The sequence below is a fragment of the Protopterus annectens genome, chromosome 2.part1, assembly GCF_019279795.1.
Source record: "Protopterus annectens isolate FY-2018-M chromosome 2.part1, PAN1.0, whole genome shotgun sequence".
Taxonomy (NCBI): Eukaryota; Metazoa; Chordata; order Ceratodontiformes; family Protopteridae; genus Protopterus; species Protopterus annectens.
Window position 1 is genome coordinate 1797361788 of NC_056729.1, and position 25472 is coordinate 1797387259.

Genomic DNA, 25472 nt, shown 5'->3' on the forward strand with positions numbered 1-25472 from the left:
AGTTGGCTGTCTTACAGTCTGTATCAAACTCATCCATGAGACTCATTGTTCATGCAGCCGAAGGGATGACCAGAGTGGTGGGTTCAGGAATTGCCGTTAGGATACATGCCTGGATGTGCCTATGTGATTTTAAAGACACATTATCCAGGTGTAGAAAGATGAAAAGACCCTTTCTGCTGTGGCTGTATGTTTTTCCACCCCTCAATAACCATTCTCTAGAAATCAGAGAAGCAGTGGGAAAACGTGTTTCAAGAAGTCCCAAGGGCCTGTCACAGACACACATGGAGGGAATTCCTCTAGGGGCAGAGGGGGGAACTTTAATGGAAGACACCATCCACATGGCAGAGGTGGGCCACAAAAACAGGGTTTCAGAGATTCTTTTTCTGGCAAACCCTTCCAGTGCTCCTGAAAAGAGACTTGATTGTCTTCCTCTGGAGGCAGTTGGGTGATATCTCTTCTTGCACCTCAAAGGCTGGCTACAAATATCATCAGACACTTGGGTGTAGAGGATCAATTCCAGAGGTTATACCATACCCTTTTTCCTTCCTCCTCCAGTATGCAGAACCATTTTCCACCCAGTCAGAGGGAACACACAGTTCTTCAAATACAAAAACTGCTAGAAAAAAAGTCATCCAAGAAGTCCCACCGGACCTGATAGAATCTGGAACTTACTCAAGATTCTTTTTAGTGCCAAAAACGACAGGGGGACTGGAGACCAGTTTTGTATCTAAGTGTGCTGAGCAAGTTGGTTCAGTAAACCAAATTCCAGATGATCACAGTACAGTCCATTCTTCCATTTTTTGAAAAGGACAATTGGATATGCTCAATAGATCTTCAGAATGTGTATTATCATATCAAAATAGAAAAATAATCCAAAAGTTTTCTTCACTTATGGCTAGGGGCCTGTCATTAACAATTCAGAGTTCTGCCCTTTGGCCTCATCATAGCCCCCAGGGTGTTCACCAAATGTATTGCAGTAGTAGCAGCTCACTTGAGACTGCAGGGATTCTGAGTGTTTCCATATTTAGATGACTGGCTTGTTACCACTCCGACCAGGCATCAATTAATAGAAGCAAGAGATCATGTCCTTCAGTTCTTATTTAGAGATAACTGTAAATTTTGAAAAATCATAACAGACTCCTACTGAAACCTTAGAGTTCATAGGAGCGATATTATACACAAGGACTTCCATAGCCTCTCTTCCCCCAGCGAGAACAGAGAAAATCAGAGTATAGGTCCAGAAAATAACCAACAACAGAAAAGTGGCTGGACATCTAATACTGCAAGCCCTAGGTCCAGGGCAGCTGCTATTACTCTAGTTGCTTTGGCAAGATATCACATGAGAATATTACAAAGGCTGATTGCAACTCAGTGGTCGATCTGTACCAACCCATGTCAGAATTGATTTTGATCACCAATCTTTGCAAAAGAGATCTAGCTTGGTAAATACACTTCAAAAAAGTTGTTCTAGGCTGCCCCTTTGTCCCTTCCAGCCCAAGGCCAGAGTAACCACAAACACCTCCCAGGTAGGATGGGGGGGCATTATCTGGGCAAGACTGTCCAAGGCACTTGGTCCCCCACAGAGGCCAACTTGCATATCAATGTCCTGGAACTGACAGCAGTGCTGTTAACACTGTAGGCCTTTCAAACTGCTCTTCCTTAAGGGACAGTTGTGATTCAGACAGACAATATGTCAGTGTTTTGGTACATCAACAAACAGGGAGAAACCAAATCTTGTCCCCTATGTCAAGAAGTCCTCAGAGTGTGCAGTGAGTGATCTCTTCCAACTGCTTTCTGATAGCAACACACAATCCGGGGAGTTCTAATGTGATAGCAGGCAAACTAAGCAGGTGTATTCTCCTGCCTCACGAGTGGTCTCTCAATCCAAAGGTGATGAAAAGGATTTTCCATCAGTGGGTCCAGCCTTGCTGCAACCTATTTTATACCCTAAACAACAAGTGCAACAACTACTTTGCCCTGATAACTACTCTGGGGGAGTCACTGAGGGATGCTTTTATACTCATTTGGCCCTCTGCACTTCTTTATGCCTTTCCTCCGATTCCACTGATTCCCAAAAGTTCTACATAAACAATCAGGCTGAAGAGCAAAGTGATCCTCATTGCACCCTATTGGCAGATTTGGTTCCCCTTTCTTTGGCCTTATTAAAATGAAAATTGACATCATAAGGTGTTAAGGTATTTATTTTATAAGTAAATATGCAATGAATAGAAGACATGCATAGGAGCTGAAGAATAAAATATCATCAATCTTAGATTCTGGAACTGGCTCCAAACCTGCTGTCCCATTCAGAGGGATTAGTCCATCCATCCAAATATTCTGAACCTCAAGCTGACAGCTGACAGCTTGGTTTCTCCAGTTACATTAATAGGCAGACAATCTATGATCTATTTCCCAGTCCGTCATATTCTTTCAGCATCTCATAAACCATAGACCTATGAACTTTACACTAGTAAATGGAAAAGGTTTGCATTTTGGGCTTGTGACAATCATATTGACCCTTTTTCAGCACCTATTAATAAAATTCTAGAATTTTCAGCTTCACTTTTCAATACAGTGACTTCCCCTTCTACCAATAAATTCAGCTAGCAGCTATTTTCAATTTTTATAATGGTTTTAAAGAGTCATCTTTAGCTTCTCATAAGCTTCAAGGCCTTTTTAAAAGGGATTGTCTTGCTAAGGCATCCTCTTAAAGACCCTACTCTGCCTTGGGATCTAAACTTGGTGTTGCAAGCTATTGTTCAACCTCCCTTTGAGCCAGCGGCTGATTGTGATTTAAAGTTTTTATCCTGGAAGACTACACTTTTACTGGCTATAACATCTGCTAGGAGGATTTCAAAAGTACAAGCCTTCACTTGTAAGCCACCCTACTTGGTTTTTCACAAAGACAGAGTTTCTTTAAGAACTAACCCTTCCTTTCTACCTAAGGTAGTCTCGGAGGCCAATATCAACTAGACTATTAATTTGCCAGTGTTCTTTTCCATTTTGCGAACATTGCATACATTTGTTAGATGTTCATAGGCAACTGTGGTTTTATTTGCATAGAACTAAGTATATCTGGAAATTTGACCAATAGTTTATTTCCATCTCAAGTACAAAACTTGGTAAACCAGTTAGCAAGGTGACATTGGTTAGATGGCTCAAAGACTGTATAACTTTCATCTATAATAAAAAGTGAGTTGAGTTCCAAAAAAAAAAAAAAACATTAGAGCACGTTCTGCAAGCGCTGTAGATATTTCAACAGTCTTTCATTCTAGAGCTGCAATGGATGATAATTGTGCAGCAGCAACTTGGGCTACTACCCATACCTTTGGGGGTGGTGCTGCGGTAGCGTTGTCGCCTCACAGTAAGATGTTGTCCTGTTCAGTTTTCAGCTAGAGTGTCTTCTGTGTGGAAACGTTGCGTGAATGGGCATATCTTCGTTGAAGGTTATGCGTCAGAGCTGGCAACTCGGCACGTAAAAATCTACTGCCAATCATTAGCAGACCGGTGTTCCACTGTGGCGACCCCTAACCGGGAAAAGCCGAAAGACACAACAACACAAATTAAGATTTGGTCTCCAGGGGAGAGCATCATTTGGCTCAGTGGTGCTCAGGAATATCCTTCCTTGAGTCCACCTGAGATCTAAGGTAGCTGGGGACTCTGTCCTATATGTTGAGGATAAACGTAAAATTGACAACATCAGATAAAGAAGTTATGTGTTTACCATAATGTTCCGTCTGTGTTGTCCATTTTCATTTACCCCCAACTCCCATCCCTCCAACCCTTTGTCATTAGATTCTTAGTGTAATGGATAACTAATGTAATTGCTGATGACATATGGTTTCTTCTATTCTTTTTTTCTTTCGGTCTGTCTTCTGCAAACTCAGTCAGAGGTAACTGGGAGAGGAGCATTATGGGTAAGGGTTAAGCTGAAGAGTTTTTTTGGTGACCACAAGCTGTAGTAATGGCTGAGTCAGTTCCGATGCTCCGAATCCATAAGGTGAGGATAAATAAAAATGGATAACACAGATGGAACATTATAGTAAGTATGTACTTTTTTTTTTCAAGTAAGGAATATTTTCAATTTACAAAGCTTGTGACTGGTGTTTTATTTATTAGTTTAAGGGTTTATGCAGTTTACCAGTCTACCAAGCTGTGCAGTGTCCATCCCTGGAAGAATGACAATTTAAATATTTAAAAGGCTGGCTTACTTTGAGTAAACAGTAAAAAGTTTTCTCATTTTGACTAGCCTGGAAAGGAAGGAGTTATTTACCCCACATTCTGACAAATATTAGGTGATCTTGTAAGTGTGAAAAATACTTCTAGTCAGATGTCAGTTATTGTTGACAAGGTAGCACTGAACAACAGTAGGCTCGGCTAAGATAGGTGAAATCATGGGGAACCAGTTACTATAACTCTGATCTGTAGCTTTGCCATATGGAGTTTATGTAGCTGTTAGCTATTACCTAATGCTGCAGTACACATTTACCTTATTTATTTAAATCCAGTTTTATTTTGTAAGTTAATGTGTACCAGTGGCAGGAGTCGATACCCTTTTCAGTGGTTCATCAGATACTGATGGCAGTAGTATGGGAGTTAAAGTTCATAGCCCCTGTCCATCACATATGAATTGCTGGTAGCAAGGGGGAATTATATACCTGTCAATCCAATAAGAATCATTATTGCAGGAAATTCATAATGAGAATGGGATAAGTCAAATGTCGATGTCAGTCTTACAGATTTCAGTAAGACTTTTTTTTGTGGAATTGAAGTTGTCCCCCATTCTTAGGGGATCAGCAGGAATTGTGTCAGTAAAGAAGTAGCTAGCACGATTTTCAGTTCTTTATTACCAGTGTTTATCTTTTGTGGCTGACTGGAGAGAATTATGAGTACATTTTGGGGATTTTCCATTATGTTATCTGAGGTGAGCCTGTTTACTGTTTCTGATTGCTATCTACCTGGGCAGCAGAGAAACCTGCTAAATTTATGTGGAGTAAGACATTGACATCACTTCAGGACTAGCAGCTGAGGCTTACCAACCTAATCAGCTGCCAGTCCAGCCCTCCATCCCATGTGACCACATAGACTGTGGTTGCTGCTGTTAGTCTAGAAGATATTCTGAGGTAAACCTGTCTCAGCTCAGTCATCTACTTCTAAGGAGGTGTGTACCAGGGAAGGGAGTATTGCTTTGGTAACTAAAACTGTGGTTATGCTGGTCTCATTTTACATTTTGGTATGAGAGATGAGATTGCACTACAACTTGATGCTGCTTCTCAGGTATCAACAGTATATATTCATCAAAATATAACAACCTTTCATGTGGAGTCTATGTTTTGTAGTGCCTCACTGGTCAGATTGGAATTACCAGTGACTGTGGCAGGCATGACAGGGGATAAGACTCTTTTCAGAATGTTGGAAGACCACCCTGAGTTTATCTAGGGAAAAGAGGCAGATGATAAAATACTTTAGGCCTCAGTGGATAAAACTTGCTAGGCCCAGATGCTGATTGATTGGATACAAGCCATCGTGGCTTCTGAAGGATTTCCAGCCAGTTTCAGTTAGAAAAAAGCTTTGTGGAGAATAGAGAGTACTTTTCAGTTATGTATCATGTTACTTTGCACTGGAGAGAGAGGAAAGAAAGAAAGAAAGAAAGAAAGAAAGAAAGAAAGAAAGAAAGAAAGGAAGAGGAAAAGGCCTCTTTCCTCTACAGTTTTATCTGATAAAGAATTGGATAGGGGTCTGGTCTATGGTTATGACATAGACTATGACACCTCCCTGTCTTCAGGATCTCCTGTTAAATTATTCCTCCCATTGGAGCCATGGAAATTCCAGTGACTGCATCCTGAACCTTTTACTGCTTGCTTGTTATTAAATTTCATAACAGATAACAATGGGAAAACAAACAGTAATGATCACAAACAGAGCAGCTAAATATTCGATATGCCTATGCACACCAAGGTTCCGTTGAATATATAATCCATGCAATTGACTTAAGTGAGTGAGGCTTCAGTGTTAAAGCACTATAGTAACTGACATTAGAAATCACAACTCTGAAGTAATCATAAACACCTTTCCAGTCTGTCTTCTTCTGCTGTTTACGACCTTCACTTTTGAGAAGGAGAATGTAATCCTGTTAACAAATTTCATGTACTGTGTACATTGAGAGGAGTGTGCTGAAGAAATTCTTCCAACCATTTGCCAGCATTTTTTGTGACCATCAGTATAAGCAGTCCTACCCCGATTTGATTTTGGTTCCACAAATCATTGCTGTTTTCTATAACAAAGACATGCTCCCCACTCCTCCACTCAGTCCTTCTATGAAAGGTACCTGTTCACATACTGGCAGCTTGTTTCCATCCTTCTTGGCCATTGTGACAATCCCAAAATGCATAGATTGTGTCAGGTGGTGCTAAGGTACATCTTCTTTTCTTCCCTAAATAATCTATCCATGGTTGTATACCAACAGTGAAAATGTTGCAGTTGTGTGTCACACATTCTGGATCTTTTCCATACTCATCCCAAACTTATCCATATGTCTTCCAACTGTTTGTATAAGACGTCATACCATTCTTTACCCGTGACGTTTGGACTCCCACCTGAATGGTCGTATCCCTTCTTTTCCAGAGGTCAACATATATCAGGCTCCCCTTTCCCCTTAATAATGTTCTTCCACTTACCCCATGGGCAGTATTCCTGTCTAATCTTAGAATTACTTTTAGGGAAACATGAATATGCATTAACAAGTGCTTTACCTTCCAAAATCTATTGCCTGAATAATCCATTGAGCATCCAGGCCATCTGCAGTAGAAATGTTGGTAGAGAAATCTGACCCCAGTAATTTACATTTGAGATTGGAAAATAAAGACCAACATAGTGCCTCTCACATTCTGCCTAGATGTCTAATGACCAGTGGATGTGACCAAGTTCCAAACTTTAGGCCAAAACACGAAGACGGCTCTATCATCTCAAATATGTCTTCTTCCCACTCCCCTGGTGCTAAGTTGAGTTGTCTAGTCCTTTGCTGAAGGGGCTCCCAGATAGAGCTATAATGACTAACTTAATGTACTGAGAAATACTGAAGGCCAGTGCATACATATTGAAGGTGACTCCCATCACCACTTTATTTATTGGCACATGGTGCGCTCAGTAAAATGTCTACTTTGGGATAATTTGTTTTACCAAATTTACTAGGATAGAATTCATAAACTCAAATGCTATGGAACAACTTGTTACCACTCCCACAAGAGGGGAAAACATACTGGACCTGATCATCACCAACATGGGGACTCTATGCTCCAGACCAGAAGTGTATCCCTCACTGGTAAGATCAGACCATAAACTGATCTCACTGGATATTCACATCCCGACCCCACCCCCTGCCCAGAAAACCACAGTGAAAAACTTCTCTAAAGCAAATTTCACACTCCTCAAAACTGAGGTGGAATCCTTCAAAGCCCCCGGGCCTGTGGAAAATATGGCCCAGACCGCAGAATCCTTTATAAATGCATTCTATGAACACCTTCAGGAATGCATGGATCATGCAATCCCAAATAAAACCAAGACCCAATCCTCCAAAGGCAGACGACCTGTCTGGTGGACCCCAGCCATAAACAAACTATACAATAGAAGGAGGAAACTACTACATGATAGAGAAAAATCCCAAAAAGGGAAGGCATCTCTGATCAGTATTGGCAAAAAACTACGGGCACTCATAAAATCGTCTAAGGCCAGCTTCGAGAGAAAAATTGCACAGGACACTAAGGATAACCACAAGGCTTTCTTTAGTTATGTTAGGAACCTGGGTGGGAATTCCCAGATATGCTCAGAATTAGTCCAAAATGACAAAAAATACACTGATCCCACAGACATTGCCAACATCCTAGCTGACAGGTTCAGCGCAAACTTCTCCCCCCCCTCCCCACCAAAAGGGCAAATATCTATTCCAGCAGAGTGCTGCCCCCCTGACATCTCAGATGCTCAGGTGGGAGCCGCCCTCTCCAAAGCAAAAAAACACAGCATCAATGGGACCAGACGGTGTCCCAGGCTGCGTCCTACATGAACTCCAAGAAGAGCTAAACCCAAACATAAAACTACTGTTCAATCTCAGCCTTACTGCAGGATATGTACCCAAAGAGTGGCGTACAGCAACAGTGGTCCCTCTCCACAAAGGTGGTGCCTCAACGGACCCTGGAAACTATCGCCCCATAAGCCTGACTAGCTTGGTCTGCAAAGCTATGGAAAGGATCATCATGGACCTCATAAATAAAGATATTGGGGACCTACAGACACTGGATCCTACCCAGTTTGGTTTTGTTAAGGGCAGATCCTGCCTCTTAAACCTGGTTGACTTCTTTGAAGCAGTCACCAAGGCCATTGATGAAGGGAAGGTGGTCCACACAGCCTATCTGGACCTCGCAAAAGCCTTCAATACAATACCCCACTCGGGCATTATAGATAAGCTCACCAGCTTAAATATAAACCCCTATGTCACTAGATGGGTTGCAAACTGGCTCAAGGACAGAACCCACATGGTTAGAATTGCTGGAGCCATGTCAGACCCCAAACCAGTTACAAGTGGCATCCCACAAGGCTCAGTCCTGGGACCTCTCTTGTTTGGTATATATTTCTCGGAGGTACAGGCCAACACGGAAGGACTGTGGCTGACCAAGTTCGCAGATGACTGCAAACTGGGCGCCATAATTGACTCTCCAGCCGACACAAGCATCCTCCAAAAGGGCCTCATAGAAACAGACAACTGGTGCCAGAGCCATGGCCTCAAGCTAAACGCCAAAAAGTGTATAGTCATCCCCTTTGGCAAAACAAAGTGCCCACAAATTACCACATAGGTGGTAATCCATTAAGTACAGAAGAAGTAATTAGGGACCTGGGGACCCAAGTTGATAGCAATCTCTCATTTGACAACCACGTGGCCAAAGTGGTTAGAAAAACATTTTATATAGCCCACCTAATCATGAAGGGATTCACATCTAGATTAGGGGAGGTCATCGTACCTCTTTACTCATCCCTCATCAGGCCCATAATCGAGTACAATGCCCCTTTTGGGATGTACCTTACCAAACACCTGCAGCAACTGGAAAGACCCCAAAAGTACCTCACCAAGAGGATCAAAGGGCTCAAACAGATGCCATATGCTGCCCGGTTAAAGAAACTCCAGCTCTACTCAGTGGCATACCGCCTGCTCAGAGGTGACCTGTGCCTGATGTATAAGGCCATGTCCAACCCGGAATTAAGGGACATGCTGCACCTCAAAAAATCCAAATCCCATCGAGCTACACGCTCGAGAGACTTGAACCTCAGCACTAAAATAAGTAGGACATGCTGGAGGGACAGATTCATAACCCAGAGGCTCCCTTCACTCTGGAATAAAATCCCAGTCCAGGTTAGGCAGAGTCCCTGATTGACTCTCTTCAAGAGGAATCTTGATGAGTGGATGGGAGATCGTAGGTTTATCCCGGGTATCACTTCTGTGTCGCTGTTAGACAGAGGCACAGTATACTAACCTCGAAAAAGGGCATAGCAAAATTAATTTAAAATGGGTGGCGAAAGCCAAACACACTCTGGCTAGGCTTATAAATGCCCTAGGGCAGATAGCCTAGTATGAACCTATGAACCTATAAATGCATTGTTTCTTCACAGAAATGCAGTTTCTGCTGCTTAATGTTGTCATTCCATATCCTGCTCTGATCTTTGTTTTATTACAATAATAAAATAAAAAAATCCATTGATTTTACTGTGAGTTATGGGTGCTGTGAGCACAACCCATAGAAGTAATCATCTGGCCTTCGGTATACAGTTTTTATCTCTAATATGGTTGTGAATCAAAAATCACCCCCAACTGGTGGGAGGATGGGTACTACATTCAGTGGTCCTAAAACGTGAGATGTGATTGGTACTAAGCACCGTCTAAACAACTGATCTCACATGGGAGGATGGGTACTACTTTCAGTGGTCCTAAAATGTGAGACGTGATTGGTACTAAGCACTGACTAAGCAAGTGATCTCACATGGGAGGATGGGTACTAATTTCAGTGGTCGTGGTCATGTGATTGTGCTAAGCACTGACTAAACAAATGATCTCAGTGCTTATGCTGGACTCTAACTGTTCTTGGGGTAGCTATGGTAGCTATGATTTGTTAATTTGTAGTAAGGAAGGAAGGGGAATATATGCCAATCAGTGGTATGCCTTCTCAATTTTTTTTTTTTGTTTTGACTACGTCATTGTTTAAAGTAATTTTTGGATAATTACCTTACTAAAAATTAATTCTGATAGCAAAATATTTCAAACTAATTTGACTGTGAAATGTTTTTTCTTAATTTTAGAAATTGTAGGTTTTTTTGATTTTTAAAACTAAGAAAGGAGGAGTAGAAGATGGTTATTTCTGCACACAATAAAGTTGTGGTGCTAGTGGATGCCGCAGTAAGGCAGCATTTACATTAAAGGAATTAATGAAACTTTGTAGTCTGAATTTATAGAATGGTATCTTTTGAGAAGGCTCTTTTTCAGGGTACTCCTCAAGAGTCCATTCTTTATGCCTGCCTTTCATGTTTCTCTGTATGATGGTTTGTCACAGCTTCATACTCTTACCTAACCATTAATCCCACTGCAGATTTCCCCTGAAGTAAGATACTGCATATATGTGAGCTCTCACCGTGTCAGTTTTTGCTCAAGATGGCCTTCTGCAGTGCCCCACCACCAGCTCTCTTTCCTTGATGTTCATCGTGTTTCACTGTTGCAGTCATTACTCTTGGGTTATCCTGCTGGCAGGCCACCCGCAGTCGGCCAGAATTCCAAAGTCTAGGTCCGGCGTTGGTTGCTGTCGCCTCTTCCCTGACATCAGTGCGCCAGGGTTATAAAAGATGCAGCCGACGCCATTTTCTTCAGTCTTTCTTGCCACGCGGTGCCCAAACCAAAAGCAGTTCGCAAGTGCCGGTCGGCCGACTCCTGAGATTTTCGAATCCGAATTTCAGATCCAAAGTCTTCAGTAAAGCTAAGTACCCCATTGGGGAAACTTTTTTCTTGCTCCAGACCAATGTCAGAAAAAGTTAACAATTGTATTTCTTGTGGGAAGCAAATACCTCATAAGGATTTTCACTCTTACTGTATTCCTTGCCTAGGCCCTGATCACAACGTTGCTAGTTGTCGGTTTTGTGCTACATTTAACCAACGCACTATCATGCGTCGGTTTGATTTTGCATTTCATTACTTTGGCCGAAGACTTAACTATATAATGCCATTGGATCAGCCGACAACCGCAGTTTACAAAAAATGCAAGGACAAGGAAAAGGATAGGCATCTGAGGTCCAAATCCGACGACGAAGCCTCTTCTAGGCCAGTCGCCAGTTCTCAGTGAGGTGCTTTTGCAGCCCCCGGCACCCGCTACCTCATAGCCACAGGCCACTTCCGACTCCCACGTGGAGCTGACTGGGCCTCTGGATACTCAAGGTATTGGACACTCGGAAATCACTCCCTCAGATGGGTCCGGAGCTGCTGAGCAGGCATCGGCTTCTGAGGGTGTCTTCAGACCTACACAACTATATATTAAGCCATCCTCAGCAGTAAAGACAAAGAAACAAGTACAGCATTCTCCTACTCAGACTACCATGCCTAAAAACAGATGCTCAAAATGTCCGAAGACCTAATTACTTTGATCAGGGGTTCCCATCCCCCTCCTGATAAGAGGCCTAGGCAAGAGACAGAGTATGATTCTTCTGATCAGGTTTCTATTTCCTCTGATTCCTCTTCTGAACAAGATTACTCCATGCTTCCCTATGAGGATTCTGACGCTGAAGAATCCATTCCTTTAGCCTCTCCTCCTGAGGTTTATTCTTTTGGGAAAACCCTGCATACCATGAGGGAACATTTCCACTGGGAGAGCCAAGATTATTTTGAATCTAAGAAAAGGCTCAGGGATTTTCTGCTACTTTTTCAGCACAGACCCCTTGCTATTCCACCTGTTCTAGACATTGCAGATGATGTATTCTCAGAGTCCGGCCTGTTCCCAGACTCTCTACCCCCTGCACCTGCTAAGCCAGACAGATACTACAGGGTCCCGGATTCTCATAAATTCCTGTATAAAAACCCCGCTGCTGACCCAGAAACTATATCTCAGGGTCCCAAGGGAACTACAACCAAATAAAACAACGACAGACCGGTAAAGTGTTGCCTCAAAACAAGAAGAGCCTCGCCAAGCAAATAGTTCCCTAACGCAAATTTTATTTTATCACACAAGACAAAGCAGCATTTTCGCTACACACACAAGGTAGCTTCTTCAGAGAAAGTCATAAGAGAGCTAATAACACACTCTTATATAAATAGATGCTAATCATGTGGTTACATCACTTCCTGAGAAGGTTGATTTTAAAATGAAAATAACATACTGTGAGCCATAAAATCGGACAAAACATCAAGCACATCAGCCTAAACTGAAAAAATCAATAGCACAATCAATGTGACACCAACGACTGCTCAACAATATAATTAATTGTGAATCCGCCAAATAGATGGCACCAGTCGTCGTGTACATAACTGTAATAGCTACACTACAAAAAGTGCTGTAAATTCATAGTTAAAGCAAGAAACAGTTAGAACCTAATTTTAAAACTTATTTATAATAAATGTATTTTAAATTATCTTATCAGACTTCAAAAAGCCTGCTAAAAAACAAAAACCTATAATAATAAAAAGCCTATAAAAATCTTGTTTAAAATAATATGTTTATGCACTCTACAAACTAAAACAGGTATATACCCAATGGAGAACCTCCCTGAGAAATATGTAGGGATTTAAGTATTTACCTACTCTATTTTGTTAACTACACAAAGGGAGATAAATAACAAACAACTTCACAGGGAAATCCATGTCGTATGACAAATGGAATATATTCCCTATGATAAAACCTCCCTTAAAAGGTAAGGGTCTATACTATATAGACACTCTATTTGATGCAATGGCTAAAATATATATAAAGCACTAACACCTAACTAGGATGTACTTATCTCCAGGCAAAAAAGAATGAGTATGTACAAAGAATGAGGAGATACAAACCAGAATTTGTTTGAACTAGTTGTACCAGAAAACCAATAAGCTATCTCAAATAAGATTTATATTTTAAGAAAGCAGCAATATTGCGACTATCGTTGAGACCTGGTATGTTAAACGCATCCAACTTTAGTTGCCATAATAGTTCACGAGTTTCTAGTAGTATTGAGGTAGGGCCTCCTCTAATAGAAGTAGGGATATGGTCAATACCCATAAACAAAAAAGAGTGGCCAGGACAATTCACTATGTGCTTAGCCAAAGAGTTTTCGCACTTGTTGTTTTTAATGGCATAATTGTGCTGGTAGATACGTTCCTTAAACCTTCTGTCGGTCTTCCCGACATAGAAGGCTGAGCAACAGGTGCAGAAGGCCACATAGATGATTGATTTTGTACTACAAATGATCCTGTGATGTATGTCAAATTTCTTCTCCCTAATGCAAAATGAACTGCCAGTCTTAATAAAATTACACAAGTTGCAAAAGCCACATGAAAAAGAGCCCATGATCCTATTATGAATTTCCTGGACTGAGCTCTTTTGCAGTAGTTCCTTGATGTTCCTGCCCCTTTTAAAGACTGTACAAGGTTTTTCTCCCAGTTTTTCCACCAACATAGAATTGCTGGAAATTAAATACCAATTCTTAATCAAGATTTCTTGGATAGATTTAGAATTAATGTTAAAAGTGGTAATGAAACTACATGGGTACTCATTTGATGGAGAATCCACTGCAGAGGTAACAACAAACCCTATGGTTGAAGTTATTGAGGTGTCCTGAACTTCAACCAGGTCCAAGTCTGCTATAAGCGGACTAGCCAAAAGAGGTTTGTAAAAGCCATTGACTCTCTTTGTTTCTACTTCGTAAATCAAATCTTCGATTAAATTTAGGGGATAACCACGATTCAAAAACAAACCCTTCAAGAATGTGCATTCCGATGAAAAATCAGAGAAGTCGCTGCACATTCTAACCGCCCTCACCAACTGGCCTTTCACTATAGCTCTTTTAAGTTTGAAAGGATGTGCGCTGGTGTAGTTCAGGAAGGAACTGACATATGTGTCCTTCCTAAACATAACTGATTTTAACTTGGTAAGAGACGGATCTCTTGTCAGCCTAACATCAAGGTAGTCAATCACATCAGTAGCAAAACTGTAGGTGAATTTAACTCATAACCTCAATAACCCTGTATGGAAGGAGAGGTTAGTCTATTATACACGTTTTCTTGATGATGTTTTTATCCTTTTTAAAGGTAACTCAGAACTTGCACATGAGTTCGTAGAATTTTTGAACCAAACAACAACATTCCAGAGAGTCTTCACAAAATGCCTGGCACCAGTAATTACGTTTTGCAGACAAAAAGGAATTCAAATATATCCCTACTTGGACGACTGCCTAATTCAAGCAGAGAACAAAGACATTCTTCTAAAGCATCTGGCGTTTGTAAAAAGATTACTAATTGGCATAGGGTACAGAGTAAACAAAAAGAAATCAAAACTAGTGCCCTCTCAAGAAATAATATTCCTGGGTGCAAGCCTAAATACAACTGCCCAGATGGCTTATCTCACGCCAGACAAACAAAAGCAACTGGCTACTTACTTCAAGAATTTGGCAACAAAAACCCACTTATCTGCAAGGAAAATCCTGCTGGCCTTGGGTTTCATGGCATCCTGCATTCTACTAATTCCATATGCCAGACTGCATATGAGGAAACTACAGTGGTATCTAAAAAGTGTTTGGACTCAACATTGCCACAGCCTGGAGACAGTAATTGCACTCATCCCCTGCCTGCAACAGGAGTTTCAATGGTGGGCAAAAGCCTGTCCCCACAACAAGGGTCTGCCATTCAGTTTACCTACAGCCAGACAGACACTGACAACGGATGCATCAGATTATGCCTTGGGGGCCCATATGGCAGGAAATGTATTCAGGACACATGGCCTGCAAACCAGATGCATCTTCACATCAATCAAAAAGAGATGCTAGCTGTACAAAATGCCCTGACAGCTTTCAAGGACCTGCTTCATCCAGGACAATTACTGATAAAGACAGACAACACTACGGTTATATGGTACATAAACAAGCAGGGAGGTACACATTCCTACCCCCTCTGCAGACAAGCAATGACCATATGGGACACAGCATTGGCTTTTCAAGTTCGCCTGCAACACAGTTCTTGCCAGGAAAAACAAATACTCTGGCAGACGAACTAAGCAGAAACCTCATGGATCCCCACGAATGGAAACTGGATCCACAAGTCTTCAGCATGATAATAAGGAAATGGGGATGCCCAGACATAGATCTATTTGCCTCCCCTCACAACTGCCAATTACAGAGATTTAGCACAAGGATTTATCACAAGCAAGCATGGAAAGTGGACACCCTATCCTTCAGCTGGAAAAATCTAACAGTATATGCTTTTCCCCCACTGCCTCTCCTTCCCAGGGTACTCCTAAAGGTCAGACAAGAGAAGCCAAACATGATACTGATTGCACCAGACTGGCCACGCCAGCACTGGTACCCAATCCTAAAGAGCTTGTCTCAAGGTCCAGCATGGATACTGCCTCAAACCTCTCACTTGCTGACCCAACAAAACAATCAGATCATGCACAGCCAATGCAGGACCTTAAATCTGGCTGCATGGCGGATAATGTAGCCATTCAGAACACTCCTCTTTAAAAAGCTGTTATGGATGTTATGTTGGAGGCCAGGAGGCCCAGTGCCAGAAAATCTTATGCTGAAAAATGGAAGAGATTCTGTGCTTGGAACCAGGAACAAGGCATTGAAACGTGTGTACCAAATATCCCTCAGATTTTACAATACCTAACCGAGATGCTAAACAAAGGCCTTTCTTTCTCATCTATTAAGATTCATGCCTGTGCCATTTCAGCCCACTACAATACGGAACCACCTATCTTTTCTCATCCTTTACTAAGGCAGTACCTCAGAGGGGCCAAAAACATTAGACCTCCAAGGAGAGCACCAATTCCAACCTGGAACCTTAATTATGTTTTGGAAAAACTCACACTGCCTCCTTTCAAGCCAGCATCAACAGCAGATATAAAATTCTTATCCTGGAAAACAGCTCTGTTCCTAGCTATAACCTCTGCAAGGTGAGTCTCGGAGTTACAAGCACTCATGGCTGTGGAACGTTTCATCATTTTTCATCCAGACAGGATTTCTCTGAGGACAAACCCTACATTTATGCCTAAGGTGGTGTCCAGTGTGGCCCTCAACCAAACCATTCACTTGCCAACCTTTTATCCTAATCCACAGAACAAGGGTGAGAAAATTCTGCATTCTTTGGACATACACCGGCAGTTACGATTCTACTTGGACAGAACTAAAGCTTTCAGAAAGACTGAGCAACGTTTAGTGTCATATGCTGCAGGATCACAAGGAAAGGCTATCTCAAAACAGACTATTTCTAAATGGATAGGCCATTGCATCCGTTTCTGCTATCTTCAACATGGCAAATCAGTGCCAAAGGGTATTAGGCCTCATTCCACCAGAGCAGCAGCCACTTCAGCAGCCTTCCTCAGAGGAGTACCAACCAAAGATATCTTAGAGGCTGCAACTTGGAGTTCAGTGCACACCTTCACAAAGCACTGCCACTTACCTCTTTACTCTAAGTCCAGAGCAGGCTTTGCCACTGCAGTTCTGCAGGGCCTCATAGCCTCTCCTAATCCTATTTAGCCCAGCCACCCTTCCTCAGCTTTGGGATTCAACCCAAGAGTAATGACTGCAACAGTGAAACATGATGAACATAGTACAGTTGTGTACCTACCATAAATGTAGATGTTCGAGTGTATTCACTGTTGCAGTCCAGGTTACCCACCCACCATCCCCCTTTTCTTTGCTGGGACTTTTCTGCACTTCTCTATCCTATACAACCTATTTGGTGTATTTGCTTGTAGATGAAGGACATGTTATTATTGTGCATGCATTTTTATTGGCATATTTTTTCAGCCTTCCAACTTGGGGGCACCTGACATCTGGGGCAAGAAAAACTGAAGAAAATAGCGTCGGCTGCAACTTTTATACCCCTGGCGCACTGATGTCAGGGAAGAAATGACAGCAACCGACGCCAGACCTAGACTTTGGAATTCTGGCCAACTGCGGGTGGCCTGCCAGCAGGATAACCCAAGAGTAATGACTGCAACAGTGAATACACTCGAACATCTACATTTATGGTAGGTACACAACTGTACTTTTTTGTGGGGCCTTTCAGAGGAATTATAGTGCAAATTAAATCACCAAATATTTTAACTCTTGTTCCTATAACTTTTGATTGTTTCTTATGGAAGAAAATATTAGTTTAAATGAATTTGGAAAGCTGGGTATCAGTCTGCATGTGCCCTCTAAAAAAGGGTATAGAAATACCAGTAGATACCAGAGGGGATGTACCTCCATTGGCATAAGACTTGAGATTTTAAAGAGCTGTGTGAAAAGCCACTGGGTGCATGTATCGTGAGTGTTATAGCCTCTGTAAGAGATCTCGTAAATATAAATTGATATGGTGAGCACTTGTATATCATTAATTTTCATTTGCAGTTGTACTTATCACTCCTGAAGACACACTAGTACAGTTTAACATATGACACAGAAAAAGTTTCATTTTTATTTTGTTCTTTCTTGTTTTCTAGTAAACGAGGACTCCCTGAAATAATTGAGTTGGAGGTCCGCACTACATCTCCAAGTGGTGTTATTTTCTGGCAGGGTGTGGTAAGTTATCCAGTGAGAAAACTACATTCATTAGAATATCTGTGCTCTTGCCCACCACTAAAGGATGGCAATAGATAAAAATATAATATACAAAGATTCATAGCTAAAAATTAGAGTTAATCCATGTTGTACCATGATAAGGACGATAACACAACAGAAAGGTATAAACAGTAACTTGGCAGTTCTAGAATGTTTTTGCATAATCCTAAGAAATGGAACGGTATGTTTGTATTTACCTTTTAGTGCAGTTTCCTGGCTTCTGCATTAGATTTTTCATCTTTAAAACGTGTATTTTCTTTGTTTCTGTAAGTGTTATTTTGAAATCTTTCTCATGTTTCGAGATGCTTTGTGTACAGCATCATCATAAAACTTTTTAGGCTGAGTTTGAGTGTGGTGTTTTAACTGATACAGATGATTTAGAAGGTTTTTAATTATAACACTTATGGCATGATATGTTAATTACAAATAAAAACATTCATTAGCACATAACTTGATAGTAAATATAGATAAAACAAACATGACGGTAATGTGTACATAAAGAGGTTGTGTTTCTTTTACATTATGTGTAGAATTGAACATTTAGATAACATTGCTTCCTCTGATTGTGACAGAGATTAGTATCAACAAGGAAATTAGTAGGACTGAAATGTAAATAGTTCAGTAATTGCTATGTAGAAGTTCAACAAAAATGTGGGAGACTGTCTTTAAATACAAGTCAGTTTATGAGTATATGTTAGCCCATGATCTGTATGGGGTACTCCATGGGGAATAACCGATATTTCATGTGTTAAGAAAATTATTATATGCATCAGAGAGTGTTAACCAATCCTATTTGATTAGAGACTGGCTTTATCCATGCCATAATTGATAATTGTACATTAGTCCTAATGAGAATAACTAGGATACTGCCATAGATAATTTGAGGGGACGTGTGCATAGGATAAAGCATTTAGGAGCTGCCTCTGTCCATTAGTAGTACAGGGGCAGTACTGGGACAATTTTTCTGCTTTCTATCCATAGGTTAAGCTGCACTTGAATATGGACAGGGATGAACTTTGCTTTATGTGAATGGTGAGTCTGTTCCACAGCAGCAGTATATTCTGTGAGATACACCTGTCCCTCCAAACTACTCTGTTGATGTTGCAGAAGAGGTTTATATCCCTAGACTGAGTATTTCTGATGCCATATGACTTACCGATGTGCAGTAAATCTATCAGTATGGGATCTGAGGATACCTTGTATGCCAGACACAGGTAACCTGTTAGCAGTCTGTAGGATACCAAGTATAGTGACAGGGCTTTGAGTTGGTCCATTTAGGACATGTTGTTCAAGCCTTGTCTCCATTAAGCAAGGTATCTCAGAGGGTGTGCCACTTGTGAATGTGAACAGATACTTGCCGGGGGGGCGGGGGGGGGGTTGTTCCATGATTAGCCTAATGAGGCTGAATAAAGGGGTACAGTGACATCCCTAGATCTAGACACAATCCCTTTGTTTATAAGCTGTGCAATATAGAAAGACTTTCTTACAACAATGGACACATGTTGGTCAAAAGTTATGTCATTCTCTAAATAAGTTCTCCAGTCCTGAAAAATGGGTCAACTCTTAGAGGTATATTGTCAGTGTGGTACTTCCTTGGGGTAGATGACTTTCTAAAAGATACAATAATGCATTTTTGGAATTTAGTTTTAGTCCATGATCTTGGCACTAGTTATTTACTTGAGACAAAACTTCCTGCAGGATGGCTAAGTCATTTGGGGATTCAGCTTACAGTCATCTGAATAATTGGAGACAACATGCAAAACAATTTGTTACTGGGCTGTCCCCACTCATGCAAATAAACAACTTAAGAACTCTGATGACTTTGCAACTAGCTCTTGTGATCGATAGCTCAACTTCCTCTTAAGCATTAATAATAATGCCAACCACACATCCTTACAGAGAGTAGGCAGAGTGTTAAACTGCTCATTAGAAACTCATTAGCAGTCTTCCACTGCTCCGTAACCACAACTTAACTCCACCAGGAGTGTAACTCTGACTAGCATTTCTTTTCTTTCCTCAATCAATAAAAAATCATCCAAGTAATGGACTGCTCCACTGCCAACTACCCTCTGATGCCACATCCAGTGGAATGCTGTGCTGAACTTTTCCAAAGTGGCACACATGACTGCACAGCCCATAGGTATAGCCTTGTTGAAGTAAAACTTACCATTCAGATGCATGACCAAAATAAGCCAGTCCTGCTTCCTTACTGGTAATAACAATAATGTGGACTTGATATCCAGTTTAGCCTACCAGATATCCTTAAATGATCTGATCACCCTTATTGCCTCATCCAAAGATGAACACTGAACGTTAAACTCTGATCTGTCAATATGAGCATTGACAGAAGCACCTTCTGGGAAGGGCAAGTGATGTGTTAACCAAAGTTCCCCTGGTGATTTATTTAGGCACCAAGCTCAATGGAGATATGGGACATTCATTAAATAGTAGAACTTTTAAAGTACCTAGCAGCCTACCTGCAGTCAAGTCCTTGTCCAACAATTTCTTCACTAGATTTTCCTTGCCGAAACTTTCTTCAGATTGTTACAGATATGAACCAAAATAACCGGCTTAGATTTTACCGCAGAACTACCTCAAAATCCTTTCACCAGCTCCTGCTCCAGCTCCTAACTAGGGTAGTCCATAAGCAGATATGCCTATAATTGACTCACACTTTTATGTAAATGTGCCAGCTCCTAACCAGCTTCACCTGAAAAGAATAGCTCCCTTAAATCCCTCTGTCCCCCTTTTCTTTTCTCCCAACTTTCATACGTTGCCCTAGCCCAACATTTTCCTGCAGTGAAAGCTCAACATATTTTCAGCTTGGTCTGCACTCCCTCTGACTGTTCACTGATCACACTGCTTGACCTGTCCAGCTTGGTTCCCACCCAGGTGTCAGGATACTTATGCAACTATACCTAAGACTTATCCACTGCCTTGAGCTTATGAAAACATTGATCCTACCATAGCCAGGCATTACCCCCCCAAGCATCTGTACCTCCCTCACTGTAAAAAAAAATAAGATAGCAGTAGAGCCTGTTGCAGCTCTTCCTCTAACATCACAGCCATGAAATAAACCCACAAACCCAATTATCTCTAGTCTTTGGTGAATACCTCTCTTCCCCAAAGCGGTCAAGGCTGCCGTGAGATCTTTGATCCAAGGTGACTCCACCTCCACCACCAGATGAACACTCTTGATGCCTATGAGATCAAAAACCTTGACAAAATCTTGGTGCCAAATCTTCTCCTTTAAAACCAGTAGAATGCCCACTGTGATAAAGACTGCTTTACCAGCTGATCCACTTGCTAGAAATGAATGCAGTCCCATGTCTGAACTAGCTGCCACTACCTGGCTTCCCGTGCTTAACACCCTGATACCTGGTAAGAGTGGAAAATCCTTGTTGTTCACAGACATACCACAGACTCCCATCAACTGTAAACCCCTCCCAAATTTACTCCTCCCCTTCACCTATGTGCCCTCCAGTGCTTTCATCCCCAAGCAAACTGCAATTTACACCTGTCTCCCATGCTCATATGTCACACCAGCATAAATAATTGAGCATCTGACATAATATTGTCCAAGTTCCATTATCCAGAAAACATTAAGACAGGTACTGATGAACCTGTCAGCTGTTGCTGAGATCTTGAGGGCATCTCTGTCAAGCTCCTTTCTGGCTCCTGTATCTCTTCTGGACTCATGTCTGGCACAGCCCTTTGAGTTCTTCTGGATCATAGGCCAGGTAGTGGGAGGTAGTTTGGATATGGGATCATCTGGAAGTCAAATCTGTGAGCTCTAAAACTGGCTGTTCCCCTTTACCTCATCGTCTCCGACCACCTCTAGCCAGTTTTTCCTGGATAGCCACCTGTGGCACTTGTCCCTGTACCCACACCCCTTGACATAACTTATCTGTTTGTGATAGCAGCTCTTGCCACTTCCTCACTAGAGCCTCCACTTGTGCTGTCCTGAATGAAGTAAACACATGTGTATATCTATATTTATATCTATCTGTGTGTGTGTGTGTGTGTGTGTGTGTGTGTGTGTGTGTGTGTGTGTGTGTGTGTGTGTGTGTGTGTGTGTATATATATATATATATATATGTGTGTGTGTGTGTGTATACCTCACACTGAGCTAATCGGAGGAAAGGCACTGAGCAAACTCGGATCTGTAATATATAACATTAAGTATCCTATTTTTTGCTTACTTTTATGAGTTATTTATAGCACTAATATTGTCTGCTGCATACTTTTCTAGCTAGTTTCACTGTGTGTGAAATATTAACTGGAAATTGCCTACATTTATTAAACATCTGTTTGGGTTTTTTGTTCTGATTTCCTGCCAAGGAGTGTATCATATGGTTTCCTTGGTGGCTTTGCAGTTGCCTGCCCCTACTGTAAATTTGATCTGGGACACTCCTCCCAGTCTAGTGTCATTACCTCATTCTACCTAATCCAGGGAGAACATTTGAGAAAGCCAACCCACTTAGTTTCTGCTTCTCCTTTCCCCTTTCCCCTTTCCACTTTACAAAAAAAAAAATTCTAAGCTTGTTTTCTGCCTTTCCTGTAAGTAGTCTAGCCCAGATACAGATTTGCAGTATCCAGGACTGTTTGTAAGCTTCTGAGCCCCCAAGCCTTTCTGTGTTGGAGGGAAGCCTTCTAGCTTAATTTTGTTTCTTAGAACTAGCCAGTTTTTTTCGTTTCAGCACTCAAATTTGTTTCTTTGAGCTCAGCACTTGTTTAGATCTCGTTGTAAGCACTAAATAATCTACAAATTATTACAGCGCTCAACTTTCCTCACTTGTCTAGAGGAAAACAGTTTTCAGCACAATAAATAAGCACTTATCCAGGCATGTCTAAGGGTCAGCTCCCGGTGTTTTCTCCTGATTACCTGATGAATCTGGGCATCTTGGGGCAATGCAGCAATTGCCTCATGTACACAGACAACCTCTCCTCCTACCACCCAACACTACAACTTGTGAGAGATGCACTAATATAGCCAAACTGGAAGCAAAGCTCTCTTCACCCAAGACTGGACTAGACAGTCAAGAGGAGAAGGTAAACACTTGTACCACAAAACACTCATCACATAGTCACTGAAACCCTACACCACCAAAACACACACATAGAAACACAAAACACACACCTACGTTCGCGGAGGCTCTCAATAAAAATCTGCCCAAGCAACAGAGACCTGCAAAGCAGAAACACAAGCAATATACACCCCCCAACACAACCCAAATGACACATAGCCCACAAACTCGGTGTCAACCACAGCACATAAGGCATAACAACGTACCCAAATCTCTAGTCATAGGTGACTCTATAGTCAGGCACACTGATGTTCCACTCACCAGGCTAAAAAAGTGAAAGTTACTGTCAGCTGCCTGTCGGGTGCCGGGATCCGTCACATAACACACAAACTCAGGTCACTCCACAAGTACAAATATGACTCTGTCATTGTCCATGTTGGTGTGAATGACCTGAGACGTACCTCCCTGGACTACATGAAAAGAGACATAGAGGACCTGTCCGATCTTGTAGCCCAGGCAGGTATGACCCTAGCCCCTGAGTAGCATCCTGCCATCAGCCAGAATGATACCACAGTACAAGGACAAAATTATTGACTTGAACAATTGACTAAGTTTCTGGTGTCATTCTAAGGAGATCCAGTATCTGTCTGCCTGGGATGGCATGATCGACAAACCACGATGCTTTGCCAGAAATGGCCTGCACCTGTCACCCTTGGGATTCTGGATACTGGCTAATACTCCTGACACCCCTGTAGTGCCTTTTTTTAGGCAAGGTTCAAATGACAAATTCACCACCGTAACAGGTACAAGCAAGCAAAATCTGAGGATAATACTACTCAATGCTAGAAGTCTAAACCTCAAAATGCACTCACTCGAGGCACTCCTTAAAATGGAGAACATCGACATCTGTGCAGAGTCAGTGACCTGGTTCAAGGCTCCAGAGAGCACCGCTGCATTACCAGGCTATAATTCATACTACACCTTTTGGCCACCTAACCTGGACCGAAACACTAAAGGCAGAGGCGTGTCCATATTCATTAAGGATATCCACAACTCCAGGCTAGTTGCTCAGCATAATGCATCCGAGATTATCCAAGTGCAACTAACTCTGGGCAAGACCACAGCCCAGATTGTAGCTTGCAACAGATCCCCCACCATGCCCCAGGATTCCCACTCCTCATTTTTGATACACTGGAAAATATTAGGGTACAACCTAACACCCTAATAATGGATGATTTCAACTACCCCACCATTAACTTGTGCTCAACATCTTTTGGAATTCATACATTTCCAATGCCTTGGATCAACTTATCCACACCCCCACCAGGGCAGCAATATCCTAGATCTGGTCATTACCAACATGGGCAACCGGTGTTCCACACCAGAGGTCAATTCCTCATTGGTCAGATCCAACCACAAGCTAATCACCTTAGACATCCACGTCCTGCCCCCACCGCCCATTAGGGAAACCACCGTAAAAAAATTTTCCAAAGCCAACTTCACGCTTCTTAAGACAGAGGCAATCTTCACGACACCCATGCTGACTGACAATAGAGGTACGACTACACAAATGCACTTTATAAGCACTTACACGAGTGCATGGATTGTGCAATCCCTAACAGAAACAAGATGCTATCCTCCAAAAAAAGAAAGCCAATCTGGTGGTCCCCTTCCATAAATAAACTCTACAACAGAAGGAAGAGACTGTTGCAGAAGAGAGTAAAATCCCATGATTGGAGGAACTCCTTGGTCAGCCTCAGTAAAAAGCTAAGATCCCTCATAAAATCCCCCAAAGCTAGTTACGAAAACAAAATCGCTACTGATTCTAAAGACAACCACAAAGCATTCTATAGCTATGTCAAGAATCTCAATGGCAACACTCATATCTGCTCTGAGTTACAGCCCAATGGCACGAAATATACAGAACCAAGTGATATTGCCAGCATCCTGGCAGATAGGTTCAGTGCTAACGTTACCCCCCTCTCATCCCCTAAAGGGCCCATCTCTATACCGGAAGAATGTAAAGTTCTTGTAATCACATCTGCACAGGTAAAAAAAAAACACTCTCCAAAGCCAAGAATACAGCATCCATGGGACCTGACAACATCCCATGCTGCGTTCTACACGAACTACAGAATGAACTGGCACCCCACCTAAGTACTATGTTCAATCATAGCCTCACCTCATGCATTGTGCCCACTGAATGGCGCACAGTGACAGTTATCCCACTCCCCAAAGTAGGAGCCACCACGGACCCCGGGAACTACCGCCCCATTAGCCTGATGAGCCTGGTCTGCAAGGCTATGGAACGTATCATCATGGAACTAATAAACAATGACACTGGCAATCTCCAAACTCTGGACCCCACCAAGTTCGGGTTTGTAAAAGGCAGATCATGTCTCCTTAACTTGACAGACTTCTTTGAAGTGGTCACCAAAGCCGTAGATGAGGGTAAGGTGGTTCACACAGCCTATCTAGATCTCACCAAGGATTTCAACACCATCCCCCAATCTGGAATTATAGATAAACTCACTAAACTAGGTATAAATCCCTGTCACAAGATGGGTTCCCAACTGGCTCACTGACAGAACCCACACTGTGAAAGTAGCAGACTCCAAATCCAACTTCAGG

At 42.0% G+C, this 25472-nt stretch overlaps 1 protein-coding gene across 11 annotated transcripts in view; it reads left to right on the forward strand.

Moving 5' to 3' along the window:
- Positions 1-25472, forward strand: part of HSPG2 (heparan sulfate proteoglycan 2) — a 2126006-nt gene that overhangs the window by 1945587 nt on the left and 154947 nt on the right. For all 11 annotated transcript variants that reach the window (XM_044063227.1, XM_044063230.1, XM_044063231.1 and 8 more), the window contains one exon: positions 17697-17775. In XM_044063227.1, the coding sequence (XP_043919162.1) occupies positions 17697-17775 (79 nt within the window). The remainder of the gene's footprint in view (positions 1-17696; positions 17776-25472) is intronic.